This window comes from Petaurus breviceps, unplaced genomic scaffold (assembly GCF_028583685.1).
Source record: "Petaurus breviceps papuanus isolate PSGF00001 unplaced genomic scaffold, PetGlider_PUasm1.0 175, whole genome shotgun sequence".
Classification (NCBI taxonomy): Eukaryota; Metazoa; Chordata; class Mammalia; order Diprotodontia; family Petauridae; genus Petaurus; species Petaurus breviceps.
In genome coordinates, this window is record NW_027185764.1 from 23,105,809 (window position 1) to 23,128,991 (window position 23,183).

The window sequence follows — 23,183 nt, forward strand, 5'->3', positions numbered from 1 at the left end:
TTTCTGGATTTAGATAATATTGCTGTACTGTGAATTATTAGAGGTTAAGTTTCTAATACTTATTCCACCACTCAGTTGGCTACATTTCAGTGGTGCATGAAATGATTCCTATTCATTACAAGGCATTGTAGGATGTTCCAAGATGAAAGGTGAGAGAGAGACAGAGACAGAGACAGAGAGAGACAGAGACAGAGACAGAGAGAGCAAGCTCACTATATACTTACATACAGTGAACGTCATTTTTATTATAATTAGTTGTAATGGTAATTAATGTAAATGTAAGTAATCATAAAGTCATAAGTATAACTCACATATTACAAATGCAACCAAGATGTTAACTAAAGAGATATACTCATTAGAATATTTCATTTATTACACAGTATTATACTATATGATATCTGTATATGTATAGATGATAGAAAAAAGATTATTAGATTAAAACTGAACTGAGGCTAAAGGACTTTTGGGACATCCTATATCTATCAATGAATGAACAGACCTGTGATTTCACTGGTGTAGGGAAAAAACAGTGCACCAATAGAGATGTGGAAATTTGTACTTTGTAGTCTTAAACAGTTGCCTGGGGAAATGAGAGGTTCAATGATCTGTCAATGGTACACAGAATTAGTATGTGTTAGAGGTATGACTTAAACCCAATCCTCCTGATTCCAAGACCAACCCTCTAGTATGCCATACTGTATCTCTTGCTATGTATGTGATACATATAAATCACTACATTCTATAACATATACTTATAACCAGAGTTTTTAAATACTACAAATCTGGTGAAGAGGGGAAAAGTAGCTTCAACAGCTTAAAACCACCTTTCCGTTAAGGCATAATGTGTTTTACTTAACAGACTAAGTGCTGTTTCTAGGTGTTAAGTACACCTTTCCCTTTCCAGGCTCAATTCATTTTACAGCTGCCAAAACCTGATAACAGAGTCCTTCCTATGCAAGAGTCCAATCTGTGTTTCTGTTCTAAGTCCAGTGTCTGACACCTTTCAAATTCTGACCTCAGCATAGCAAATAACAGAGATTTCATTGTGTGGCTTTCCCTAGTGCACAATAAATACTCGGTGTAATTTCAATACCTGCTATATCCAGAAATTTTTTAGGAAGAAATCTCTCCAAGAAGAGCTCCTGCCATTCTTTGTCTTCCTTACTTTAAAAAGTTTTATTTTATGTAAAGAACCAGTCAGTTGGGTTTTGTTTGTTTTGTTAATTGGCAAGAGGAGAAAGGAAGAGAAGTGTCTCCAATGGCCTCCAAGATCAAATACAAAATCCTGTAGCGTTCAAAGTCCCTTTGGAACCTCGCCCCCTCCTACTTCCAGTCTTTTTACACCTTACTCCCCAGTTACTCTTCCATCCAGAAACACTGGCCTCCTTGCTGTTCCACTAACAACATCCCAATTCTAGATATTTTCTCTGGCTGTCTACGTTTGGAACGCTGCTCTTCCTTACTGCTGCCTACTGACCTCCCTGACTTCTTTTAATTAATATTGCAACTTCTACTAGAAGCTTCTGTTGATCCCTCTGAATTCTAGTGTCTTCCCTCCCTTATTTTCTAGTTATCCTGTATATAGCTCGTTTATGCATGTTGTCTCCCCCAAGAGATTTTTAGTTCCTTGGGGACAGGGCCTCTTTTTTAAACCCATCGCTTAAAACAGATCATGGCACAGATTTATTAAATGACCTGCCCTAGGTTTAGTACTTGCCAGCTCCAGGAACTGTAACATAATACAGTGACTCCTTATCCCATCCCTCCCCTTACTCTTTGCCCCACCTCCAAACATTTCTATCCGAATCTAAAGCCAACCTTAGATTGTTCACAAATGCCTCTCCCTTCAATTTTACCCTTAGAAGACAGTAAAGGCTCATCAACCTTAATCCTACTATATTCAATTTCTTCAACTTGTCACCAAAAAAAGAAAAATATTGAGTCTAACTTCATCTGTAGCTGGTAAGGGCATACCACCCCCACCCCACACACACACATAAGTACTGAAAATAACAGAAATACATGTAGTGAGAGTGTCTTGTCACAAGTTCACTCCGAAGATGATAGGTACCTAAGAGATTGTCTAACCCAACCTCTTCGTTTTACAGATAAGGAAACTGAGGCCCAGAAACCAAATAAATTGCCTATTGTTACACAAGTCATAAACCGAGGAGTTGAAGTTTGAGCCCAGGTCCTCTGACTCTACACCCAGTTCTTTTCAATGTACCAAACAGCCACCCCAGACATAAAAAGTTATATCATTGGTGTAGGGTGGGTACACTCTCCACCCATTCGGATCATAGTCCCTCTCGGTCTTAGTTAATAGTCTTCCGGAGTTACAGTAGCCCACAAAACAAAACAACTCGTGTTCAATTCTCTGGTCAGGAGGAGCCTCACTCTCTGGTTGACAGTGTCATACTGCATTGCATTCATATTTGTTAACCCTTTTCCTTTATAGCTTCGGCACATATGAAAATACATTCCTAATCTTGGCTTCTATGCCCCCTCTATGAATTTGGGTTCTCAGCTCGAAGAGTGAGTTACTAGCCGGGACTAGGAAGGGTGAGTCAGCACCCTCTCACCAAGCAACATCGAACCCCTATGAGAGAGACTCAAGATGCTTTTACAACGCTCTCTGCCACCACCACCACCCAAAAAATAACAAAAAACGTGCTCAGTCCCCCTAGGATGACTTTCCCGGGGCAGGAGTCTGGAGAGAGTGCACGCAGCGGTTTGGGAAACTTGGAGAGACCCTGGCACCGCCAGGATCCCAGTTACTTCCCTCTAGACAGAGTTGGCGCGGGAAAAGCGGGACGAGCCAGCCGCCTTCGCTCCCACACTCCCTCCAGGTGTTCCTCGGGATCCCGAGGATCCTGAGGCCCACGGGATGGGGGGAGCCCGGGCCTGTGCCGGGGTGGGGGCGGGGTGCAGGCCCCGGGAGAGGGCGCCCTGCGCTCAGCAGAGCGCACCCAGTACCTCCCGGGCCCGAGGCTCCCGGGCCGAGCTCGGCTTAGCCCCCACCCCTGCGCAGGTAGGGCCAGGCCGGGCCCCGCCTCACCCCACCCCGCCCCTCCTCCGCTCGGGCTGCCGCGTCAGGCTGCTCCGCCCTCCCCGGTGCTACCCCCCACCCCACCTCGGGCTCGTCCGGCTCCAGCTCCAGCTCCTGCTCCTGCTCCTCCTTCTCCTTCTCCTCCTCCTCCTCCTCCACCTCCTCCTCCTCCTCCTCCTCCTCCACCTCCACCCCCCCACCCCGGGCAGGCGGCGGCCGCAGAGGCGGGAGCAGCTGCATCTGCCCAAGTTTTGACAGTTTCGCTGGGGGCTCCGGCGGGAGGAAGGGGCGCTCCGGGGCGGGCGGCAGACAGCACAGCGCGGACCGAGCCTCGCTCCTCCTCCTTCTCGCCCGCACCCTCACACCTCCGGGAGGCACGCCGTCCCTGGAGACGGGAGCGTCCCCGCGCCCTCGGCCTCTGCTCCAGCTCCCCCGGAGGGCGGCGTGGCCCGGGACCAGGGGACGGCACCGCCTCCTTCCTCCTCTCTGTCCCAGAGGCAGACGCTGAGACTCCCGGCAGAGTCGCAGAGACACCGGCACCATGTCTCGGGGTCCGGAGGAAGTGAGCAAGCTCACCGAAAACACCTACCGAGTAAGGGACTGGGGGACCCGCAGTAGCCGGGGAAGGGGCTGGAGTGGTGGGAGCGACCTGTTGGGGGGCTCGCCTAGAGGATCGGAGAGAGACCCTGGAGCACTAGAGGGATGTCCACAAGAGTTTGCTGGGGAGGCGGGGGAGAAGGCGGGGAATCTTCCTGGGATTTGTAGATTGATGCGAGACCACCTTTTGTGTCCCTCGTTAGTGGAGGAAGAACGGAAACAGTTCCTCCCGGAGGAGTTATTTGTTCTCTCCAGTCTGGGCTGGGGGTAACAGGGATTGAAAGGGTAGGAATGGGGCGGGGGTAGGGGTGGAGGCAGTTGTGGGGCGCTGAAGAAAACAGCCTTTACCTATCTTCTGGAGGCTCTGCTAGGAAAAACTCAGGTCTTTCATCCCCACGGCTGGGTTTTGTGGCAGAAATTTCTCCCACATCTACTACTTAAGGGAAGCGATCCAAGAGAATCAAACTCCCTTACTTTAAGTCGGGGTAGTCAGAGGTTGACTTGGATTGAGGTAAATAGCCAGATTTATCGTCCCAAGAGGCAAATATTGATCAAGGCCAGAAAGATTTTTTTTTCTGCATAAACATTTATAAGAACTCTTTGGATTTTAGGGACATAAATTCAGTCTTTTAAAAAAATAATAATGATGAATTTGCTGTAAGAAACATAAACCCTGGAAAAAGGAACTTCCCTTGAAAATGTTCCCATTTTTCATCAAACCACATCCAAAATTATAGTTAAAACACATAAAGGTCGCAGTGGTATTACTATTACATGTTTTTCAGAAGCCGAAAAAGGCATCCAGTGTCTAGTCTTAAGAAAATAATACTCACAAGAATGTGAAAAGAGAAACTCCCCATTTAATTAAGAATTGCCAGGTGAGCAATAGCTTATTTGTAGTTCCTGCAGCTGAAAAGGCTTTATTGTAGTACACTCACCTTGTTGGATTTTACTAAAGGAGCAGTTAGTCTACTTTTCAGTGGATCTTGAAACACCCTTTTCTTTTTATACCTTCTCTCAAGTTAGACTGGTCTTTGATATATGCCGATTATGATTGTGAAACCTTTTGAGTCAACAAAAATTCAAGGTTTTAATAAAGTGGATGTTTCTTTTTTGCTCATGACTAACATTTATGTTTCTTAAGGATTTTTAAATATTCAGTAATGTATTTTACATTTGTATGAGCATTTTTTTCCAGAAACAGACATGATTAGGGATCTCTAAAGTAATTAGATACTTAAGTTTAAGTATTTGTAAATGAATTCCTTTTGAAATGAGATATATACTTAATTATTTATAGACTGCAAAGCAACTTTTGTTTTAGTTCAGGGTATAAATATAACAACTTTTTAATATCTATTAGACTCAGACATATGACTTCCCTAAACTCCGTAGTTTTTTTTTTGAGGCCTATGTAACTTTTTTTTTTACCCCAAGACTTAGTTTGTGTTGCCTAACTATACCCTCAAAATGAGGAGGACCTTTAGTCTTTTTTCTGGGGTAATGTGAGAGACCAAAAATGTTTCCATAATTTAACCCCATGGATCCCCAAAGACTAAACTGCTTTTTCATATGTGTGCACAAAATGTACCTACAGTTAAATTTTAAATTGTTTGTTTCATTTTTTTAACCTACCTTTAGCACATATTGATTCCCCACTGTACTGTCCCTAACTGAGCTACTGTTGATATCAAATGAAAGGACTTGTTTGAGAAAATACTGTCTTTGTGAGTGTGTGTGTGTATGTGTATGTGTGTATATGAGTGTATGAGACAAATACCTATGGTTGATGGATTTAGCAAGGTCATGCTTTGGGGCCCATTAACCTTGACCAGATTGTTTCCCTTATATTTATGTTCCCTTTCATAGTTGGCAGATTTTTCAGTTTCCAGAGACCTGAATGTTAATATTTTATGCTTAAATTGAAAAAAAAAAATTGTGATAGGTCAATATATCGATGATTCTATAGATATATGTGAATATGGGTGTGACTGACTGTATGCCATATACATTTGGTATAGTGAATAGAGTGCTGGACTTGGCAGTCAAAAAACTCTTGGGTTCAAATGCCACCTTAAACAGTGTCATCCTGGGCAAGTCACTTAACACTTTGGGCATAAATTTCCTCATCTGTAAAATGAATTAGATTAGGCAATCTCTAAAGTTTTAGGCTATCTTCCACCATTCAGTCTATGATTTTATGAATCTGTGAAATAAATGCCTGTCCTTCTGGAGGCAAGGAATACTTGCCACAGCCTCGCTGATGACTGATTATGAGGAAGGAAAAGTTTTCACAGGCCAACGTCCATGCACAAGTTGGGGGGGAGGGGGAGGAATTATGAATATGAATCTACATATGTCAAACTTTTTCTATGTGTTGGGCTTTTTTCCCCTCTCTATTTTTTTATTCTTTGTTATAAGAAGTAGCCTTCTGAGAAGGTAAGGGATACATTGTATCTCCTGCTCTGTGCTCCTAGTAAGCGCTTAATAATTGGGGTTTTTTTATTCATTCACAGGGAAATCCAGGTGACATAAAAAGCAAAAGATAAAGTATATTTTAAAATTTATCATGCCCTCATTCTGTCATTGTCATACAATGACATCTAGATGGCACTGGGCCTGGGTCAGGAAGATCTGAGTTCAAATCATGCTTCAAACACTTTTTTTTTTAAAGGAAAGGAATAAGCACTTTGTGTGTGTGTTGTTTACTATGTGCCAGGCACTATGCTAAACATTTTACAAAGAGTATCTTATTAGATCCTTACAATAATCCTGTGAGGTAAATGCTGTTATTACTTGCATTTTACAGTAGAGGAAACTGAGGCAGAAGTTAAGAGTCACACAACTAGTCTGTGAGAGGGGATTTAAACTGGGGTCTTAATCGATCCTAGCCCATCATTCTATCCAGTGCATGCAGTCCCTTTATGTTAAGCTGTATCTTCTAGGACCCTGTACATATTTAAGCTCAAGAAATGTTTGACAATGGTGAATTTTAGTCATTTTCCCCCCAATATTTTGTTTCTATATTTTATCTAGTGTTTCGGAGTGGGAATCTAAATTTACCATGTAAAAAACCAAAACTATATCATCTGTGCAATATAAAACTAAAGCTGATCATGGATGGTTTTATTAAACCATGACTGTTCCTCACTTTTTTGCATGTACAGATTGGAAGCCTTGAAAACCTCCATTACTCATCCCCTGTATTCCCTATAAACAAATGAGAAGCTAAACCCTATTGAAATGAAAATTTGTACCGCCTGGCATCTGTAGGAGTGCTTATTATAATTCTTTTTAAGTGTTTTCTGTGTCCTTTGCATTACCTGCCAAGCTACTATATCTTTATAATGCAAAACACTGCATATCCAGGTGCCTTTACAAAAGCCAGCTCCAGAGAAGAGTATGTGGTTTGCAGAAATGGATTTTAATTTCTGTAACTTTAAAGGAGCAAATGCTCAAGAAGAGGAGGAAGATTAAAATGACCCTTCTTTATTTGTTCATCTAGATATATCAGATATCTTTAAATGTTTATTTGGCTTTTTTATGTGACTATGCACATATTTAAGATGATAATTTTCATAAAGGTTAGAAGGGGGCTGAAAGGCCATCTGTTCCAGTTCCCTCTTTTTACAGATGAAAAAACAAAGTGACTTGACTGTAGCTGTTTTGTTGTTGTTGACTCATTTAAGTCAAGTGCGGCTCTTTGTGACTGGTTTGCCATTTTCTTCTCCAGCTCATTTTACACAGGAGGAAACTGAGGCAAACAGTTAAGTGACTTACCCAAGGTCACACGGCTAGTGTCTGAGGCTAGATTTGAACTCAGGCAGCTGAATCTTCCTTACTCCAGGCCCTTCAGTCTATCCACTGTGCCACCTAGCTGCCCAGACTAGGGTCATAGATATAGTAATTTTCAGAGGAAGGATTTGAAGATAGGTCTTCAAGTCTAACATTTAACCACTACATCTTGCTGCATGTTCACTCTCAGAGGAATTTGTGTGATAATACTTTGAAAACAAATGGAAACTGATAAGCACACCAAAATGTTAAATAAATGCAAGTATTTTGCCAGGTCTAATGCTTGGGGGATTTAATGAGTTAAATTCTCTACCATATACTGAATTTGCCCTCACACATTTGCTGTATTGCATCGTTTCCTGATGAATATACATGCCTTAGTGACACTAATAGGAAACAAAGCTTGAGGGTGAAGTAGCCTATAATTAAACAGAGCTACTTAACCTTCCTGGAAGTTAGGTGTTGAGGAAGTCTTTGATAATTCCTGGGTGTGACATCATCTAGCCTTCGTTTTTTAATGCTGTCCCTCCCATACACTAAAGAATTTGACCAAGAGCAGGGGAATGCCATTTTCCCTTCCAAATTTTTGCTGTGTGTATACAGGCATTTAAACTCGAATATGGTGACAGTGAAGGAGAAAAAACTACCAGTTATTCCTGCTATAGAATACTTTAAAGAAACAAACTTTTACCTGTAAGTTATTTAACTTCTTCCTCCTAACTAATGTAAAAACTCAATAAACTATGAGCTGCATTATGGTCATTTATGAAGACATCAACATTTTGTGTCATAGTCATACCTTTAAATCTTTTCACTGCATTTTTTTGCACCTACCTATATAGGTTATTTTTTTAAGTTAAGGTTCTTTTTTTTGCTATCTTATAACCCAAATGAGGGTAAACAGGCATATTTTTTTTATTGTGATCCTTTTTCTCCCTTGCAACTTATTCTGTGATTTGTTAAGTGAAAGCCAGTGCCCAATTTTCATTAATCATGGAACACATCAAGTACTGTAATATACAGGTGCAGGATATTTATTTGAAGTTTCAAATTGCCTCTTACTAGCAGTGCTTATTACTCTGGCTAAAAAAAATATTTGACATTCCTCTCTTTTTTTTTTCTAAAGCTAGTCAGTTTTTCCCAAAAATATGTGCTTTCATCAGGTTTACTCAAAGGGATTTGGGTCATAAGATAAAAGAGGACTTAGGCACCCCCATTCAAGGGCCCCATGGTGACTGTAAAGGGAAAGGAAGGGAGCTTCAGAGAGAGGTTACGCGTATCAATAGCCCTGCTTCCATATCTCTATTGGCCCTAAATAAATCAGAAGAAAAGCTAGGTAGGCTCCTGGCTGTGAATCATGAAAAAGCCTAACAGCAGCCTTAGGATCACTAAGATGAAAATAATAATTTTGCTTCATTGGATCTGTGATTCCCTCAATGTGGGTATTACTCCAGTGATACATCTCATCCTTGGCTGCCCATCTTTTGTAACTTTTGTCCATGTTCTATAAATTCTCCACACAGGGCCCAGCCATATTGGGGGCCTTCCCCTAGTTCTCAAGGTTTTCGTAGAATAAGTGCCCAAATACTTCATCTGTGTCTAAAAGCAATAGACTTTTCAAATCAAATTTGTTGAATATTGAAGAAATTTTTTTTAAGGAGAAAAATCCTCGTTTAATTTTATCACAGAAGAGTTATTTTAATCATAACATTTGGCAATTTACTAGTTAGTTCAATATCAGCCAAAAAGACCTTTTTTTCTTTTTACAAAGACATTCAACTTTTTTTTTTTATTTTCTATTTCAGTTAGTTCAACCCCCTCATTTAACAGCAGAGGAGACTGAGGTACATAAGGTTGAATAGACTTTTGCAGGATCTTTTCATGATTTAGAACTGGAAGGGCCATAGTTTGGAACAAAGTCAATAAATACTGGAACCCAGATATCCTGATTTCCAGTTCTAGCTTCATAATACCTTATAGATAATGCTGCATTAATTTCTATAACTTTTTATGAGGTTTATAGGGGACAAGTACTATCTATTTGACAAGAGGAAAAACAGCTATGGAGCTATTGAATAACCCAAAATGTTACATGAAATTAGAACCTATGTCTTCTTCCAAGTTTAGTTCATTATTCCTTAAATCACTATTCAATAAGGAATTTTTTTAATAGCCAAAATTTAATATTAATATGTGATATTTTAATGGCCATTGCTTAATGCTAATATGTAATTTTTTTTTAAGCAATTGGGGTTAAGTAACTTGCTCAAGGTTACACGGCCAGTTATTTCTGGGTGTGGTGGTAAGTATCTGAGCCCAGATTTGATCCCGGGTCATCCCGACTCTGGGGCCAGTGCTCTTACTCACCGTACCACCTGGCCGCCCCTAATATGTAATATTTTAGTAACAAATATTTAATATTGCAATATTCTTATGATATTTTATATTATGTAATGTTTTAACCAGTATTTGAAAAATGTTCCTCATTTGGAGGTTTTTCTACATTTATACCAGAAGTTATGGCAGTTAGGAGACAATAAGTACAGTTAATTATATCACATAGAAAGTCCTTTCACATTTACACCCTTGGACATAATGTATAAACTACAAACTAACTTAATACCTTGAAATATTGTACTACCAGCATGATTTAATGAAAATAAGAAATAGGAATGTCTTTAGTTTTGTGCTACTATTCGTTTTTTTTTTTTAACGTTAAACTTCACAGCTAATCATAAGTTACTACTTTTAAGTGTGTAATCTCAGTTATTGGGTTAAAAATAAGTGCTGAAAGGACATAAAACCTGAAGCCACTTCGAACATACGTATTGTTTGGTTAGGTGTTTGTGCCACCTTGTCTATTGTTTTGAAAAGGTGTGTCATGAAATAAAAATCAAGGGAGTTTACAGGAAAGGACTTTTTTCCTGAAATGGGCCTCATTCATTTGGAAGCCTGAAACTGGTTAACAGGTAGCAGGAACTGGAGACTAGCTTTAACAGATGAAAGGATAGTGATTTCCTATGAACTACATTTCTTTTTGACTTTACTAGTTCTTCACAAATGCTACTCTTAATAATCATTTCTGGAACAATTTTCATGTATTTTCTTTGTATATAAACCTTGTGTGGATAGCATTATCTTCTTTTAATATTTTGCATTTTAAAAGTGTCTGTGATGTGATTTGGGGGTTGATTTTCTTTTTTACCCTCCAGTTTTCATTACTGCTGAAGCACAGAGTTGAATTCTTCACATTATGCATTCTCTATTAAAACTTCTTTTTAAATTTTTTTTTACCATAACTTATTTAAATAGGATAAAAGGCAGTTTTTGCTAAGCTCAGTGCAAGAATATAAGTCTTTTCAGAAGAAAGGTATGGCTATCACCTCTGAGTGGTTTCTAGGGTTATAGTATTATTGAGCATAATCTTTACAGAAGGCATAAAACATTGTCCAGTCTTTAACAATTTTATAATAGATGTGTTTAACTTATTTTAATGTACCTTTCTTTAGAGTGGCTTTTGAGATTTAGAACTTTGAAATTCTACTCTCATCAAAGCTTCATATATGTACAGGGAGTTTCTGATGAGGAAATTCTGTATCAATGCTGATCAACACCTGTTACGAAACTTATGTAGTCTTAGTTGCCGAGAGCCCTGAGAGGTAGAAAAACTTGCCCAGAGCTACACAGCAAGTATGTGTCAGAGGCAGAACACACACCCCAGGTCTTCGGGACTCTGAAACTACTGTTTCTCCTTTTCACGTTCATGGCTGTCAGTTTTTCTCCTTTCACAGTTTGCTTTATGAACTTGCGCAGTTTCACATTGATACATGTACTCTCTCTTCTGGACATTTATTCAAAGGAACAGAATGGCATAAACAAGAGTCCATATCCACCAGTTACTCCATGCCCTTATTATCTGCCCCAAAGAGGTGAGGGAGGAGAAAGAAGCTTCCCTTCTCTTTTTGCTCTGAGGTACATCCCACCTCTCTGTGGGAGAGACGGCTTTGGGCAGATTGAATAGTAGACTGGAGGTGGGTCTGTACAAACTCCTGTCCTCTGTACAGCTGGGCTTCTTTGCCTCCTCTCGCCCCTCGTTTCTGTCCTGAGCCTCTCGTGATTTCCATCTTACATTTGGTCATCTCTTAGAGATACACCACTCCTGAGGTTCTGAACTTTACAATTCTTCTCTCCGACTATACCCTCATCTCCCACTCTCCGGCAAAACCTGCTTTCTGCCCTTTTGACAGTGTAATGTAATGCCAAGGAAAGGCAACTTCCCAAGGTTCAGAATACCAGCATAGGTGCTCTCCATTTTATTCAGTGACCATCCAAGAACAGAGAAGGTCAAAGCATGACATCATTCCAAATACAGCATTTACTAAGTGTGATTAAATAATCTCCAAGTACTACCCCACCCCAGGACCTTCCATTCATTCAATCAATTACAAAGTCCCTTTCTAAATACTACTCCACCCCTAGGCTGTACCTTCATTTAGTCCACCACAAAGCCCCTCTTCTCAAATGGAGATTAGTTTCCAATCTAAGTAAAGTACATTCATTTGTTCAACCATAGAACACAAAAAGGTCAAAAGTTCCCCACCCCTGGATCACAATTGAATCTACCCCAGAGTTACATCAAGTTTAAGCACAGCACTAAATACCCAAATGGAGGACTTTTCTTCATCTTGACACGAGGCAAGTTCTCAGCAATCTTAGTTCCTGGGGAGACAAGGCTTAGCAAGGCCACAAGATACATTGCCAGTCCCTTCATTAATTCATCCTCTGTCTGTAGAACAGTCCTAGGACCCCTGAAAACATTAGCAAAACCCTCTCCCAGGATTTCTGTAAACATACAACAAGAAAATCCTTCTTCAGGGCTTTTGAACCAACAGAAAGGTTCCCAGACCCCTGCAACAACAGCACTGTCCTTCACCAGTGGACAGTATTCACTCTCTGTCTGCAGGACAGTCTCAGGAGCTCTTAGCCAACAGCCAGGTTCCAGGACTTCTTCAATAACAGGACTGTCTTTCACCAGTGGACAAATCTGGCAAAACAAAGTACCAGCAAAACAGCTATGTCTCCTCAGTCCTTGGCAGCTCCGGGGACAGGTCTCAAAAGTCCAGGGCAATTCAAAGTGGCCCCCAGCAATTCTCTCAGTCTCTCTCTGCCTCCACAAGGTGCTGCTTCCAAAAAGTTCTTCTGCCTCTCTCTTGTCTCTCCAAATCTACGTCACCAGCTCCTCCCAGTTCAGGACTCTCTTTTCACATCAACAAGTCCATCCCACAGGTGGGATTAACAAGCTCTGGGTTTTAACACAATCAGTTTGAAAACCAAGCCAATACAGGGGAATCTTTATATTCCATTACTATCACAGACAGTCAATTCATTTTCCTCATCTATAATATGGGGATCCTAATAATATCTCCAGGCAGTGGGTAAAGCATCCGGTCTGGGGTCAGGAAACCTGAGTTCAAATCCAACTTCAGACAGTTACTAGCTGTGTAAACCTGGACTAGTTCATTTAACTCTATTTGCCTCATTTTTCTCATCTGTAAAAATAAGTTAGAGAAGGAAATGAGAAACCACTCCAGTTTCTTTGCCAAGAAAAGGGTCAGGAAAAATCGGACACAACTGAACAACAAAAATAATATCTACCTCCTAATGTTATTATGAGGATAGATAGATATACAGATATAGGTATAGATCAGATAGATATAAAGTACTTTACCAAACTAAAGGGATATATAAATAGTATATGATATTATTATGGAATTCTCTGATCCAGGCAATCTCCCCATTCTGGCTTCGCTCACCTTCAAAGCCACCCCTTAATTTGCCTCCTTAATGCTTCCCCAGTTACTTCATTTCCCACTTTGGCAGGTAGTACTTTGGACTTCATCTTGAGAGATCACCTTAGCCCTGATATTCCTGTGTCATCTAGCCCTCTGGGGCCTCTCTGATTAGAGGTTGAAGCCTGTGCTCCTTCCCGAACCTGCATTTAAGAAGGGCCCCTCCCCCCCCAAGGCCATCCAACTCTTCCATTTCCCTTGTGGCTGCAAGTCATCACATCCATCCCCTCCCTTCTTTTTCTTCTCTCCCCCCCTCCCCTTTCAGCTTCCTTTTGTATGTATTCCCCCATTGAATTGTAAGTTCCTTGAGGACAGTAATTGTATTTCTTTTTTATATTTGCATCTCCTGATCTTCTGAAGCCCCTGGTACTTTGTAGGTACTTACAGTTTATTGACTGACTTATTGTGCTTCTTTCACTCCCAACCTTCTGCCATACCCAATCTGCAAGCCCTCACCCTCAACCATCTGACTTCTACCTTTAGGTTCCATGGTTGCAGAGAATGATTATTTAGTCTAAATTATATTTTCTTCCATTTATTAAATGACAGCGATGCCCAAAATGACATACCCCCTACCCTCTAGGTGAAGAATATGATATACTCAAGTATGATACAAGGTAGAGTATAAGAAGGGTAGAGTAGTGTAGCAGCAAGCTCCCTAGCATACCCAGGATGTCTGCTAGCACAGATTCTTTGATCAGCTTTTCTAAAGGAAAGTCATTCAAAAAGGGTTAACAATCTTTAATCAATCAAACACATATCATTTACCTAGTACAGGGGGGAAAAGTCAGCACCCTGAACTTCAGATAATACAAACAGCAGTTATAAGCAGACAAAAATACAGAGAAAATAACACAATTCAGCAGACAGAGCTTCTAGCTGTCTGACCATTAGGTCCATACCTAGACACCGGAGAGAGAAGCACCAACATCTGGGTTTCCAAAGCCCAGGGGCTCCATGGCTGCCCAGAGTCTCATCTGGCCAAATCACACAATTCTTCCCAAAGTGAGCCCCAAAGCAAAACTGCCTCACAGGTATATATAGCCTTCTCCAGGGTCAGAGGACATCACAACCCTCATGACCCACTTGACTACAAAGTAACAAAGGTTGTGCCTTCCTGAAAAACAAGCCTCCCACCACAGGCTTCAGGTAAGCACATGCAGCCTATTAGGGAGCAGAGTACATTTTCAAATCAGGAAAGGTCCTCAAGTTCAATTTAGGCTTTATTAAGGGGCCGGAAAGATCTTCAAATTTCTATTATCATTGCAAGTAGAGATCCAGACAACGTTCTCTAGGAATATTTGAGATCAAGAGTCATTTATTAAATATCTACTGTGTGCTAGGCGTTGAGCTAAAAACTGGAGATACAAAGGCAAATAGCTCCTCTCACTAATGAGGGAGACAGCATACAAAGAACTGTGTATAAGCAATATAAGATAAATTGGAGATAATTTCAGAGGAAAGGCACTGGCATTAAGGGGAACTAGGAAAGACTTCTTGCCAAAAGTGAGGTTTTATCTGAGATTTTAAGGAAGCCAAGAGCTATTAGATAAACCAAGAGAACATTTTCAAGTGGGTACTTAAGTGAAGATTTCATGAAGGAAATGCCTTGCTAGGATCGTGGATAGACCCAGAACTGAAAGGCCCCTTAATGGTGAGTGACTTATCAAAGTTTACACAGCTAGTAAGTATCAGAACCAGGATTCTGACTCAAGTCCATCACTCTTTCTACTGTATTCCCAGGAAAGAGGAGAAAACCTCTGAAAAACAGAAATGAGAAGAGAGCAGACAAACAAAAAAACCCAAAACAATTTTGTTTGCTATCTCAGAATGCCCCCAGTTATTTTTAGAACACCGAGTAGTCCTATTTACCCAGGGCACAGGCTGCATGAAGGGAAATAATGTGAAAGAAGGCTGAAACCAGATTGTGGAGGGCCTTGAATTCCAAACTGCGGGAATTGCTATTTTTTTTCCAATAGGCAGAAGAGGTTTTTAAGCAGGAGATCTCTGTGCATTGAGAAGGTTATTTTACTCTAGATAGCTTCACTTTTGAAGAATAGAATGGAAAGAAGAGAAACCAGATAGGAAGTTATTTTGATAGTTCAGGAAATGGGTGATGAAACCCTGGACAATAATAATTGACCACGGGAGTGAAGAGAAGAAGAGAGATACTGGATGTAAAAAGGTTAAAATTAATAGGACTTGGCAGCTGGTTGGATATCAGAGTAGGAGACAAGGGAGAGTCTAAGATAACTTGGATTTTAAACCTGGGTAATTAGGGGGATGAAGGTACCAACAACTGAGAAGTAACTATCAGACAAATAGAAAAAGAACCAGGAGATAGAATTGTCATAAAAGTAGAGAATGGGGCAGCCAGGTAGCACAGCGAATAAGAGCACCAGCTCCAGTGTTGGGATGACCTGGATCAAATCTGGGCTCAGATACTCAGCACCACACCCAGAAATAACTGGTGGTGGAACCTTGAGCAAGTTACTTAACCCCGATTGCTTTATAAAAAAAAAAAGTAGAGAATGGACTGACTTGGGGGGCAGCTTGAGGCAGGGAGATTAACCAGCAGACAATTGCAATAGTCCAAGCATTAAATAATGGAGAGTCAGTATCAGGGTGTTAACAATGTCAGAGGAGAGGAAGCATAGTCAAGAGATGTTACAAAAGGAAAAATGGGCTACAGAACCCACAAAATGACACAGAGAAGCTAACTTCCCGCTAAGGACAGCCCAGCAGGCCGGCAGGAATGGCCAGCACAGAGCTCTGGGAGCCAACCCCAGCCCCATGCTGAGCCCCACCCTGCGGGCCTGACCAGCCACCAGCTGGAGGGACTCAAAATCACCAGCAACTGTGGCGGTCCAGAATTATCAACACATAGACGCTAAGGATAAAGTGAGAGGTCAGTGCAGTGTAGACTTTGAGACCCAATAGTTGGGAGTGCGTGGAAGCCACTGAGGGCTGCAGCACAGCCACAGCCACGTGGCAGCTTCAGCTCCTGGCCTACAGATTGCAGGGGGACCAAACGACCAGTCTGAGGGGTAATTGCTCTTGTTTTAACCTGCTTGGATTTAGATTGCAGTCTAGGGTGGAGGTCCTGGGGTGTGTGACCAGCTTGCCAGAGAGTGTGGAGGCTTCAGAGAGGGCACCCAACTAATACCTCCGGCAGCTGAGAAAATTCCAGCATTTGGTATGAAGCTCCCCTGTCTGGTAGCAGAGTCCTACTGTGGCAAAAAGCCCAAAAGTCAAGTAGTTGAATGGCAGCATGACCAGGAAAAGGAAGCAAAGCAAAGGGAAAAATGAACTGGTCTCTGACACCACTCCAGTTCTGAAAGCCTCTCTTTCTTACTTCTTTATTGAGGGTACCATGATTCTCTTAGTCACCCAGGCTTATACCTAAGGGTCACCCTTGATCCCTCAGTCTCAACCCCACCCTCTGCCCCTCCAATCAGTTTCCAAGTCCTGTCATTTCTGTCTTTGAAATATTTCTCAACAATAGGGTATAGAAATCCATCTTGCCCTATAAGAAAGTAAGGGGGGGGGGAGGAGGTTGAGGGGATATAAGAGAGGGCAGATTGGAGGAAGGGGTGTTCAGTATGCTTGCCATCTTGGGGTGGGGGTAAGGGAGAGATGGGAAGAAAATCTCAACTCAAAATCTTTGGGAAATGAATGTTGAAAACTAAAAATAAATTTTAAAAAAGAATCAACAAAACATGGGGAAGAAATGATATAAAAAAGGAAATATTTCTCATAAATACCCCCCTTCTCTGTTCTGACATTGAAGCTACCATAGTGCAAGTCTTCATCACCTCACAGCTGGACCACCAGTTGATCTCCCTGCCTCAAATCTCTTCCCCACTCCAATCTATTATCCACTCTACTGTCAGATCTTCCTAAAGTATAGGTCTTACCACATCACCCCCCTTCCATGACACTGACCATCTTGTTCCTCACACAACTCCATCTCCCCCCCCATACTCGAGTCTTCTCCTTCACCATCCTGGACTGTTCTCCCTCCTTCATTCATCTCTGCTTCCTGGCTTCCCTGGTTTCCTTTAAATCTCAGCTAGTATTTCACCTTCTGCAAGAAGCTTTTCACAGTCTTCCTTAATCTTAGTGCCTTCCCTCTTAGACTGCCCCGATTTATCCTGTAAATAGCATGTTTTATGTAGTTGCTTACATGTTATCTCCCCCATTAGATCATGAGCTCCTTGAGAGCAGGGACGTTTTTTCTTGTTATTTTTGCTCTTGCTTTTTTTTTAACTTCTTAGTATCTGCCTGACACATAGTAGGTCCTTTACAAATGGTAATTGACTCACTCCTTCCCTCCAATCACAGAAAATGTGTTACTATTTTTCACTAAAATTAGTCTTTCTACCTTCTCCTCCTGATCCCATTCATTCCTGCTTCCTCTTGGACCTTGATCTGGCAAGCATCACCTCTTACTCATGAGTTTCTTCTCATCAGATCTCTCCAGTCCTAATAAAGCTTTGGCTTGATCCTTCTACCCCATCCAGGTATCAGCCCATCTTTTTTTTTTTTCTGCCACTTCTAAAGTCTTGAAAAAGCTACCTCCAACTTCACCCTTGTCACTTCTCTCTTCAATTCCTTCCAATCAGACATCTACCTTACCACTCTACTGAGACTCCAAGAGTCATCTATAACCTCCCAGTCAAGAAATTAGAACTCATCCTCCTTGAATACCCTTCAGCTTTTGATACAGTCTGCTTCCTTTTCTATTGGATATTCTTTCCTCCTTGTTTTCAGAAACACCCCACTTTCCTGATTCTCTTCTGACTTATCTGTTTATTTTTCTTATGCCATGATTTCCTTATGACTCCTTAATGAGAATATTTCAAAAATTTCTGTTCTTATTCCACTTCCTAGCTCTGTGTACCCTTCCTCTGCCAGTCATATTCATTTTCCACAGGTTCAACTATCACTACCATGGAGATTACTCAGAAATCTTTATCTCCAATTCTGATATCTCCTCTAGACCCCTGTCTCCTACTGCCTACAAGTTATCTCCACCTGGTTGGTCCTCCCAGTGTCTCAAATTTAACCTAGAAAGCAAAGCTGATTATCTTTCTCATTAACCCTTTTCCTGTCTCTCCTTCTGACTTCAATATTTCTGTCTGGAATCACACTCACCCAGGCTCTCATGTTTGAAACTCTGAGGTTATCTTTGGTTCTTTCGTGTTCTATATCTCTCATAACCAGTTGGTTCCACTTCTGAAACCCTGATGATCTGTTCCCTCCTTTCAGGTCCCGCTATCTCTTCATTAATTAAAAGTCCTCAGTTATTTATAGCAGTTCTTTTTGTAGTAGCAAAGGAGGTGGCCATCAATTTGGGAATGACTGAACAAATTGTGGCATGTGAATATAGAGGAATATGGTTTCAGAGAAACTTAGGAAGACACTGGTACAGAGTGAAGTGAGCAGGACCAGGAGAATACAATAGTATTATAAAGACAATTTTAAAAGACTTAAGAACCCTGACCTACACAATGACCAACCACAATTCTGGAAGATCGATGATGATGCATGCTATCCCTCCTCTTATAGGGAGGTGAGAGACTCAATTTGCAGAATAAGGCATATTTTTTGACATGGCCAATGTAGGGATTTGTGTTGCTGAACTATGTATTTTCATTAGAAGATTTTTGTCTTTCTTTACTTTCAAGTGGGAGGATGGAAGGGAGAAAAAAATGAATTCTTATTAATTGAAAAAATTAAAAAGAAAATAGAGACCATTAGTACTTGAACTATTCCTAAAATAGCTTTCTAACAGGACTTTCTACTTCCTCATTCTCCCTTCAAAAATTCCCCTTCATATATATTGCTGCCACAATAATCTTAGCCCTGATTGTATCACTCCTGCTCAGAGATCTGCAGTACTTCCTTATTGCCACAAGTAAATTTCAGATTCTTTTGCTCAGCATTCAGGGCCCTCTGCAGTTTTGTTCCTCCTTCAATTCAACAAGTGTTTATATCAGATTGGTAGTATAGAGGCAAGAGAAAAGGGAGGGAATAAGAATTTATATTGTACCTACTGTGTGCTCAGGCTAACCTGCAGAGCAGGTTAGTGTTAGAGGACTTAGGTTTACATGGCCCAGTAAACACTACCTGAATGGCCTTGGATAAGTCACTTCAAAAATAATAACTAGTATTTATGTAGTACTTTAAGCTATAAATATTGTGTGTGTGTGTGTGTGTGTGTGTGTGTGTGTGTGTGTGTAAATCTGTGTTAAGCAAAGCACTGGATATGTGTTACCTCAACTCTGGTCCTCAGTTTTCTCATCTTCAAAATGGGGAAATTAAACTAGATCCAGAGTTCCTAATCTTTTTTTGTATTGTGGACCCCTTCAGTAGTCTGCAGAAATCTATAGGCTCCTGATCAGAAGAATGTTTTTAAATGCATAAAATACAAAATATATAGGATTACAAGGGAAACTATATCAAAATACAATTATAAAAGTTTTTTTTTTCAAGTTAATGAACCCCAGATGAAGACCTGGTCACTAGACAGTCACCAAGGTGCCAGTCCAAGCATTTATTAAGTGCCTACTATGCTCCAGTAGCTATGCTAAGTGCTTTTACAGATATCTCATTTAATCCTCACAGTGTTTGGGGGGGAGGGGGAGAATTTAAATGCTAAACAGATATGGGCTATTTCTTATCCTTCCATGTACTCTATGCTTCAGTCAAATTAGACAGTCCTCTGCCCATGAACATGTCCTCAGCTCCTAATGTCTCTGTGGTTTTCCTCAGACTGATTCTTGTGTCTAAAAGGCCTTCCTTCTCCCTCTTTACCTGTTGCATTCTTAACTTTTAAGGCCCAACTCACCTATTGCACACGATTAGAGAACTGCAAAAAGAAGTGCTATGTAAGGTGTGAATAATAAAATACCTGTTGGTATTTTACTCTTCTAGAGTCTAGAGTTCTTTTATTTAGGGTATTTGTTCTGTGAATTGTGGATTCAGTCAAAGAGCTGCACTTTAGGACCTAGAGGGTTATGTGTGGCCTCAAGGCCACAGGCTCTCCATCCCTGTAAGCTCATGGGCCCCGTCTCACCTAAACTTTGTCTCTCCTAATATTAAACGCAGTATTCAGTACAGTGGACTTCATACTTATTGGTTGACTTTAATCATTGAGTTTTTAGACTAATTTTTTTTTGCCTTTTGGAGGGCAATTGGGGCTAAGTAACTAGTTTCTTTTTGTGTGGGTGTGAGACTGGAACCGAATTCATGTCCTCCTGACTCCGGGCCGCTGCTTTACTCACTGCGCCACCTAGCCTCCCTAGCCTAATTTTCTGTGAGTCTTTCTGTTTATTTTGAACAGGCTGTCACTCTTGCTGCCATGTCCTTTTTTTATAGTCTCTTACTTAAGTTCACTTACACTTGGTCATTATACTGCATTAACGCTGCCTGCTAAGTTTAAGGCTTCTTCAGCTGATAGATAAATTTACCATTTTAATTTCATGTGTATTGCTAAGAATTAAAAATGCGACTCTAAAAAAGACATAAGAAATAGGAAGCTAAAAAAAAGATAGTTTGGCCTTTGTCACTTTCAGATCTGTAATGTTATTTTATGTAATAATGATGCAGCTTCAGTCAAATAAACATTGAGATTATTCCGTGTAATAACTGGGTAAATATGGCTATGGTGGACATTTTTAAGGCTAATCGAATAAGTATAGTGAAACACTTTAAAAAATGTAAAAAATTTTTGTGCTTTGCAATAATCAAATTGAATTAGCAAAATAGGTTTCTGACATATCTGTTCTAAGTGAAGGACTCATAGTTTTAAATATATTTTGAGTACCAAATGCCACTTTCATGTTTAAAAATAGTTAATGATGCAACTGGTAACATTTTCCACATTATTTTATATTAAGGTGGTTCTGGAAGACTATGGACTAGCAGATTATTTTAGGGCAGTTTTTTTTGTCTTGTACAGTATGTTTTGTTTCTGTTTGGGGAAGAGGATGGTTCAAATGATTCCTACTGAGCAGATTTCCTCTAGTAATGCAGGTCAGCACCCACTCTGGAGCTTATACACTTAGAGAGTTGCTTAGAACAATTAGAGATTAAATAACTTGCTCAGGACCAGGCAACCTAGCATGTATCAGAGGCAAGTCCAAGATCTAAAAGAAACAATACCCGCAAATCATTGTCTAAGTAAGAAACTAGTGTAGGTCTGACATTCTTATAAAGTCTAAAACTTGCTAACTGCCAGGAGTAAAAATGCCTGCTTTCTACCACTTGAAAGCTTTTTTGGCATTGGCCCATAACTATAGCACCCTATGGACCTTGAACCAGTGTAATTTTCTGCCTTTAAGCTCTAGGTAAAAAAAAAAAATTTAATGATCTTACACTATAACCAAATGTAAAACCTTTTTCTAGTATTTAAAATAGAATCACATTTTGCAACCCAGTAGTGAAATTGGATCTCTTCAACTGCCATTGCATTTTCTTTGATTCAGTTACTTTATTTTTCATGTTTTATTGATGCTTTTTTCCATCAGTGTCACTTCCCCATAACCCTTTTCCTCCCTCCTTCCTTCCCCCACCCATACCACAGAACCCTCCTTTGTAACAAAGAAGTGAAATTAAGCAAAAATAAATTGGCACACTGACGATGACTGACAGATGCTTCATCCTACACCAAGTCTACTGTTGGATCAAATGTAAAATCTTCTATTTGACATTCAAAGTCTCTCATAATCTGTCCCCTTCCTATCTGTAAAGTTCTCTTCTACCTTACTCCTCCCCACCCACCTACTCCAATGATACTATCTTACTTGTTCCTAAAACACAACACTCCATCTCCCCATCATGGATATTTTCCCTAACCATCTGTTTTCCATGCTTGGAATTCTTCTCTCCTCTCACCTCTGTCTCCTATTTTGCTAGCTTCCTGCAAGCCTAAACTACAATCTTACCTTCTACAAGGCTCCTTTCTCAAACTTCCTTAATCTTAGTGCTTTCCCTCTGAGACTCTCCAATTTATTCTATGGATATCTTGATTGTACATAGTTGATTACATGTTGTAATCTTCTACATTGGAATGTGAACTATTTGACAGAAGAGAGGGGAGATGCATTGTCCTGTGCTAGGGGGACAGCAGGGAGGCCATTGTTACTAGATTGAAGAGTTCATTGGAATGAGCAAGGTCTAAGAAGCCTGGAAACCCCTAGGAAGGGGCTGGGCTATCTGTTACTTGGTTTATTTGGTTTGGGGGCCTTTCTTTTTATCCCTAGAGTTTAACACAGTGCCTGGCACGTAATAAATGCTTAATAAATACTTACTGACTTGTTTGTCGGTGTTCTAGAATCAAGACTGGATATTACATTGAACTGAGTTAATTCTATTATTTTACCACGTGTTCATTAACTCAAGAGTTAGCAGAACTAGAACACAGTTCTTTCATAACAAATAAACACCTACATTATTTATCTTCATTGTTGTTGTTGTTCAGTCGTGTCCAACTCTTCTTGACCCTTTTTGGGGTTTTCTTGGCAAAGATACTGGAGTGTTTTGCCATTTTCTTCTCCAGTTCATTTTACAGATAAATAGGGCTAAGTGACTTGTTCAGGGTCACACAGTTAGTGTCTGGGGCCAGTATTGAAGATGACTCTTTCTGAGTCCAAGCCCAGTGCTCTATTCACTTTAACACCTAGCTGCTTATTTATCTTCATACTGGGTAAGAAATAGATATCCTGAATGGTGGTCAATCATTCTTCTTTTTAGCAAACAGGATGTTTACCGTAATCTGTTTTATTCAACTACATATTCCAAACCTCAGAACATCTCCTGTTACTTTGACAGTAAGAAGTGGGGAATTTGAAACTTTGGTACTAAATTATTCAAATTTTTAAAAATCT

General features: G+C 40.5%; 1 protein-coding gene across 1 annotated transcript in view; it reads left to right on the top strand.

The window, feature by feature from the left end:
• Positions 1–3,346: 3,346 nt before the first annotated feature.
• Positions 3,347–23,183, top strand: part of BAIAP2L1 (BAR/IMD domain containing adaptor protein 2 like 1) — a 140,756-nt gene continuing 120,919 nt past the window's right edge. The window contains exon 1 of the mRNA XM_069084884.1: positions 3,347–3,641. Within this exon, the coding sequence (XP_068940985.1) occupies positions 3,591–3,641 (51 nt within the window). The 5' untranslated portion in view covers positions 3,347–3,590. The remainder of the gene's footprint in view (positions 3,642–23,183) is intronic.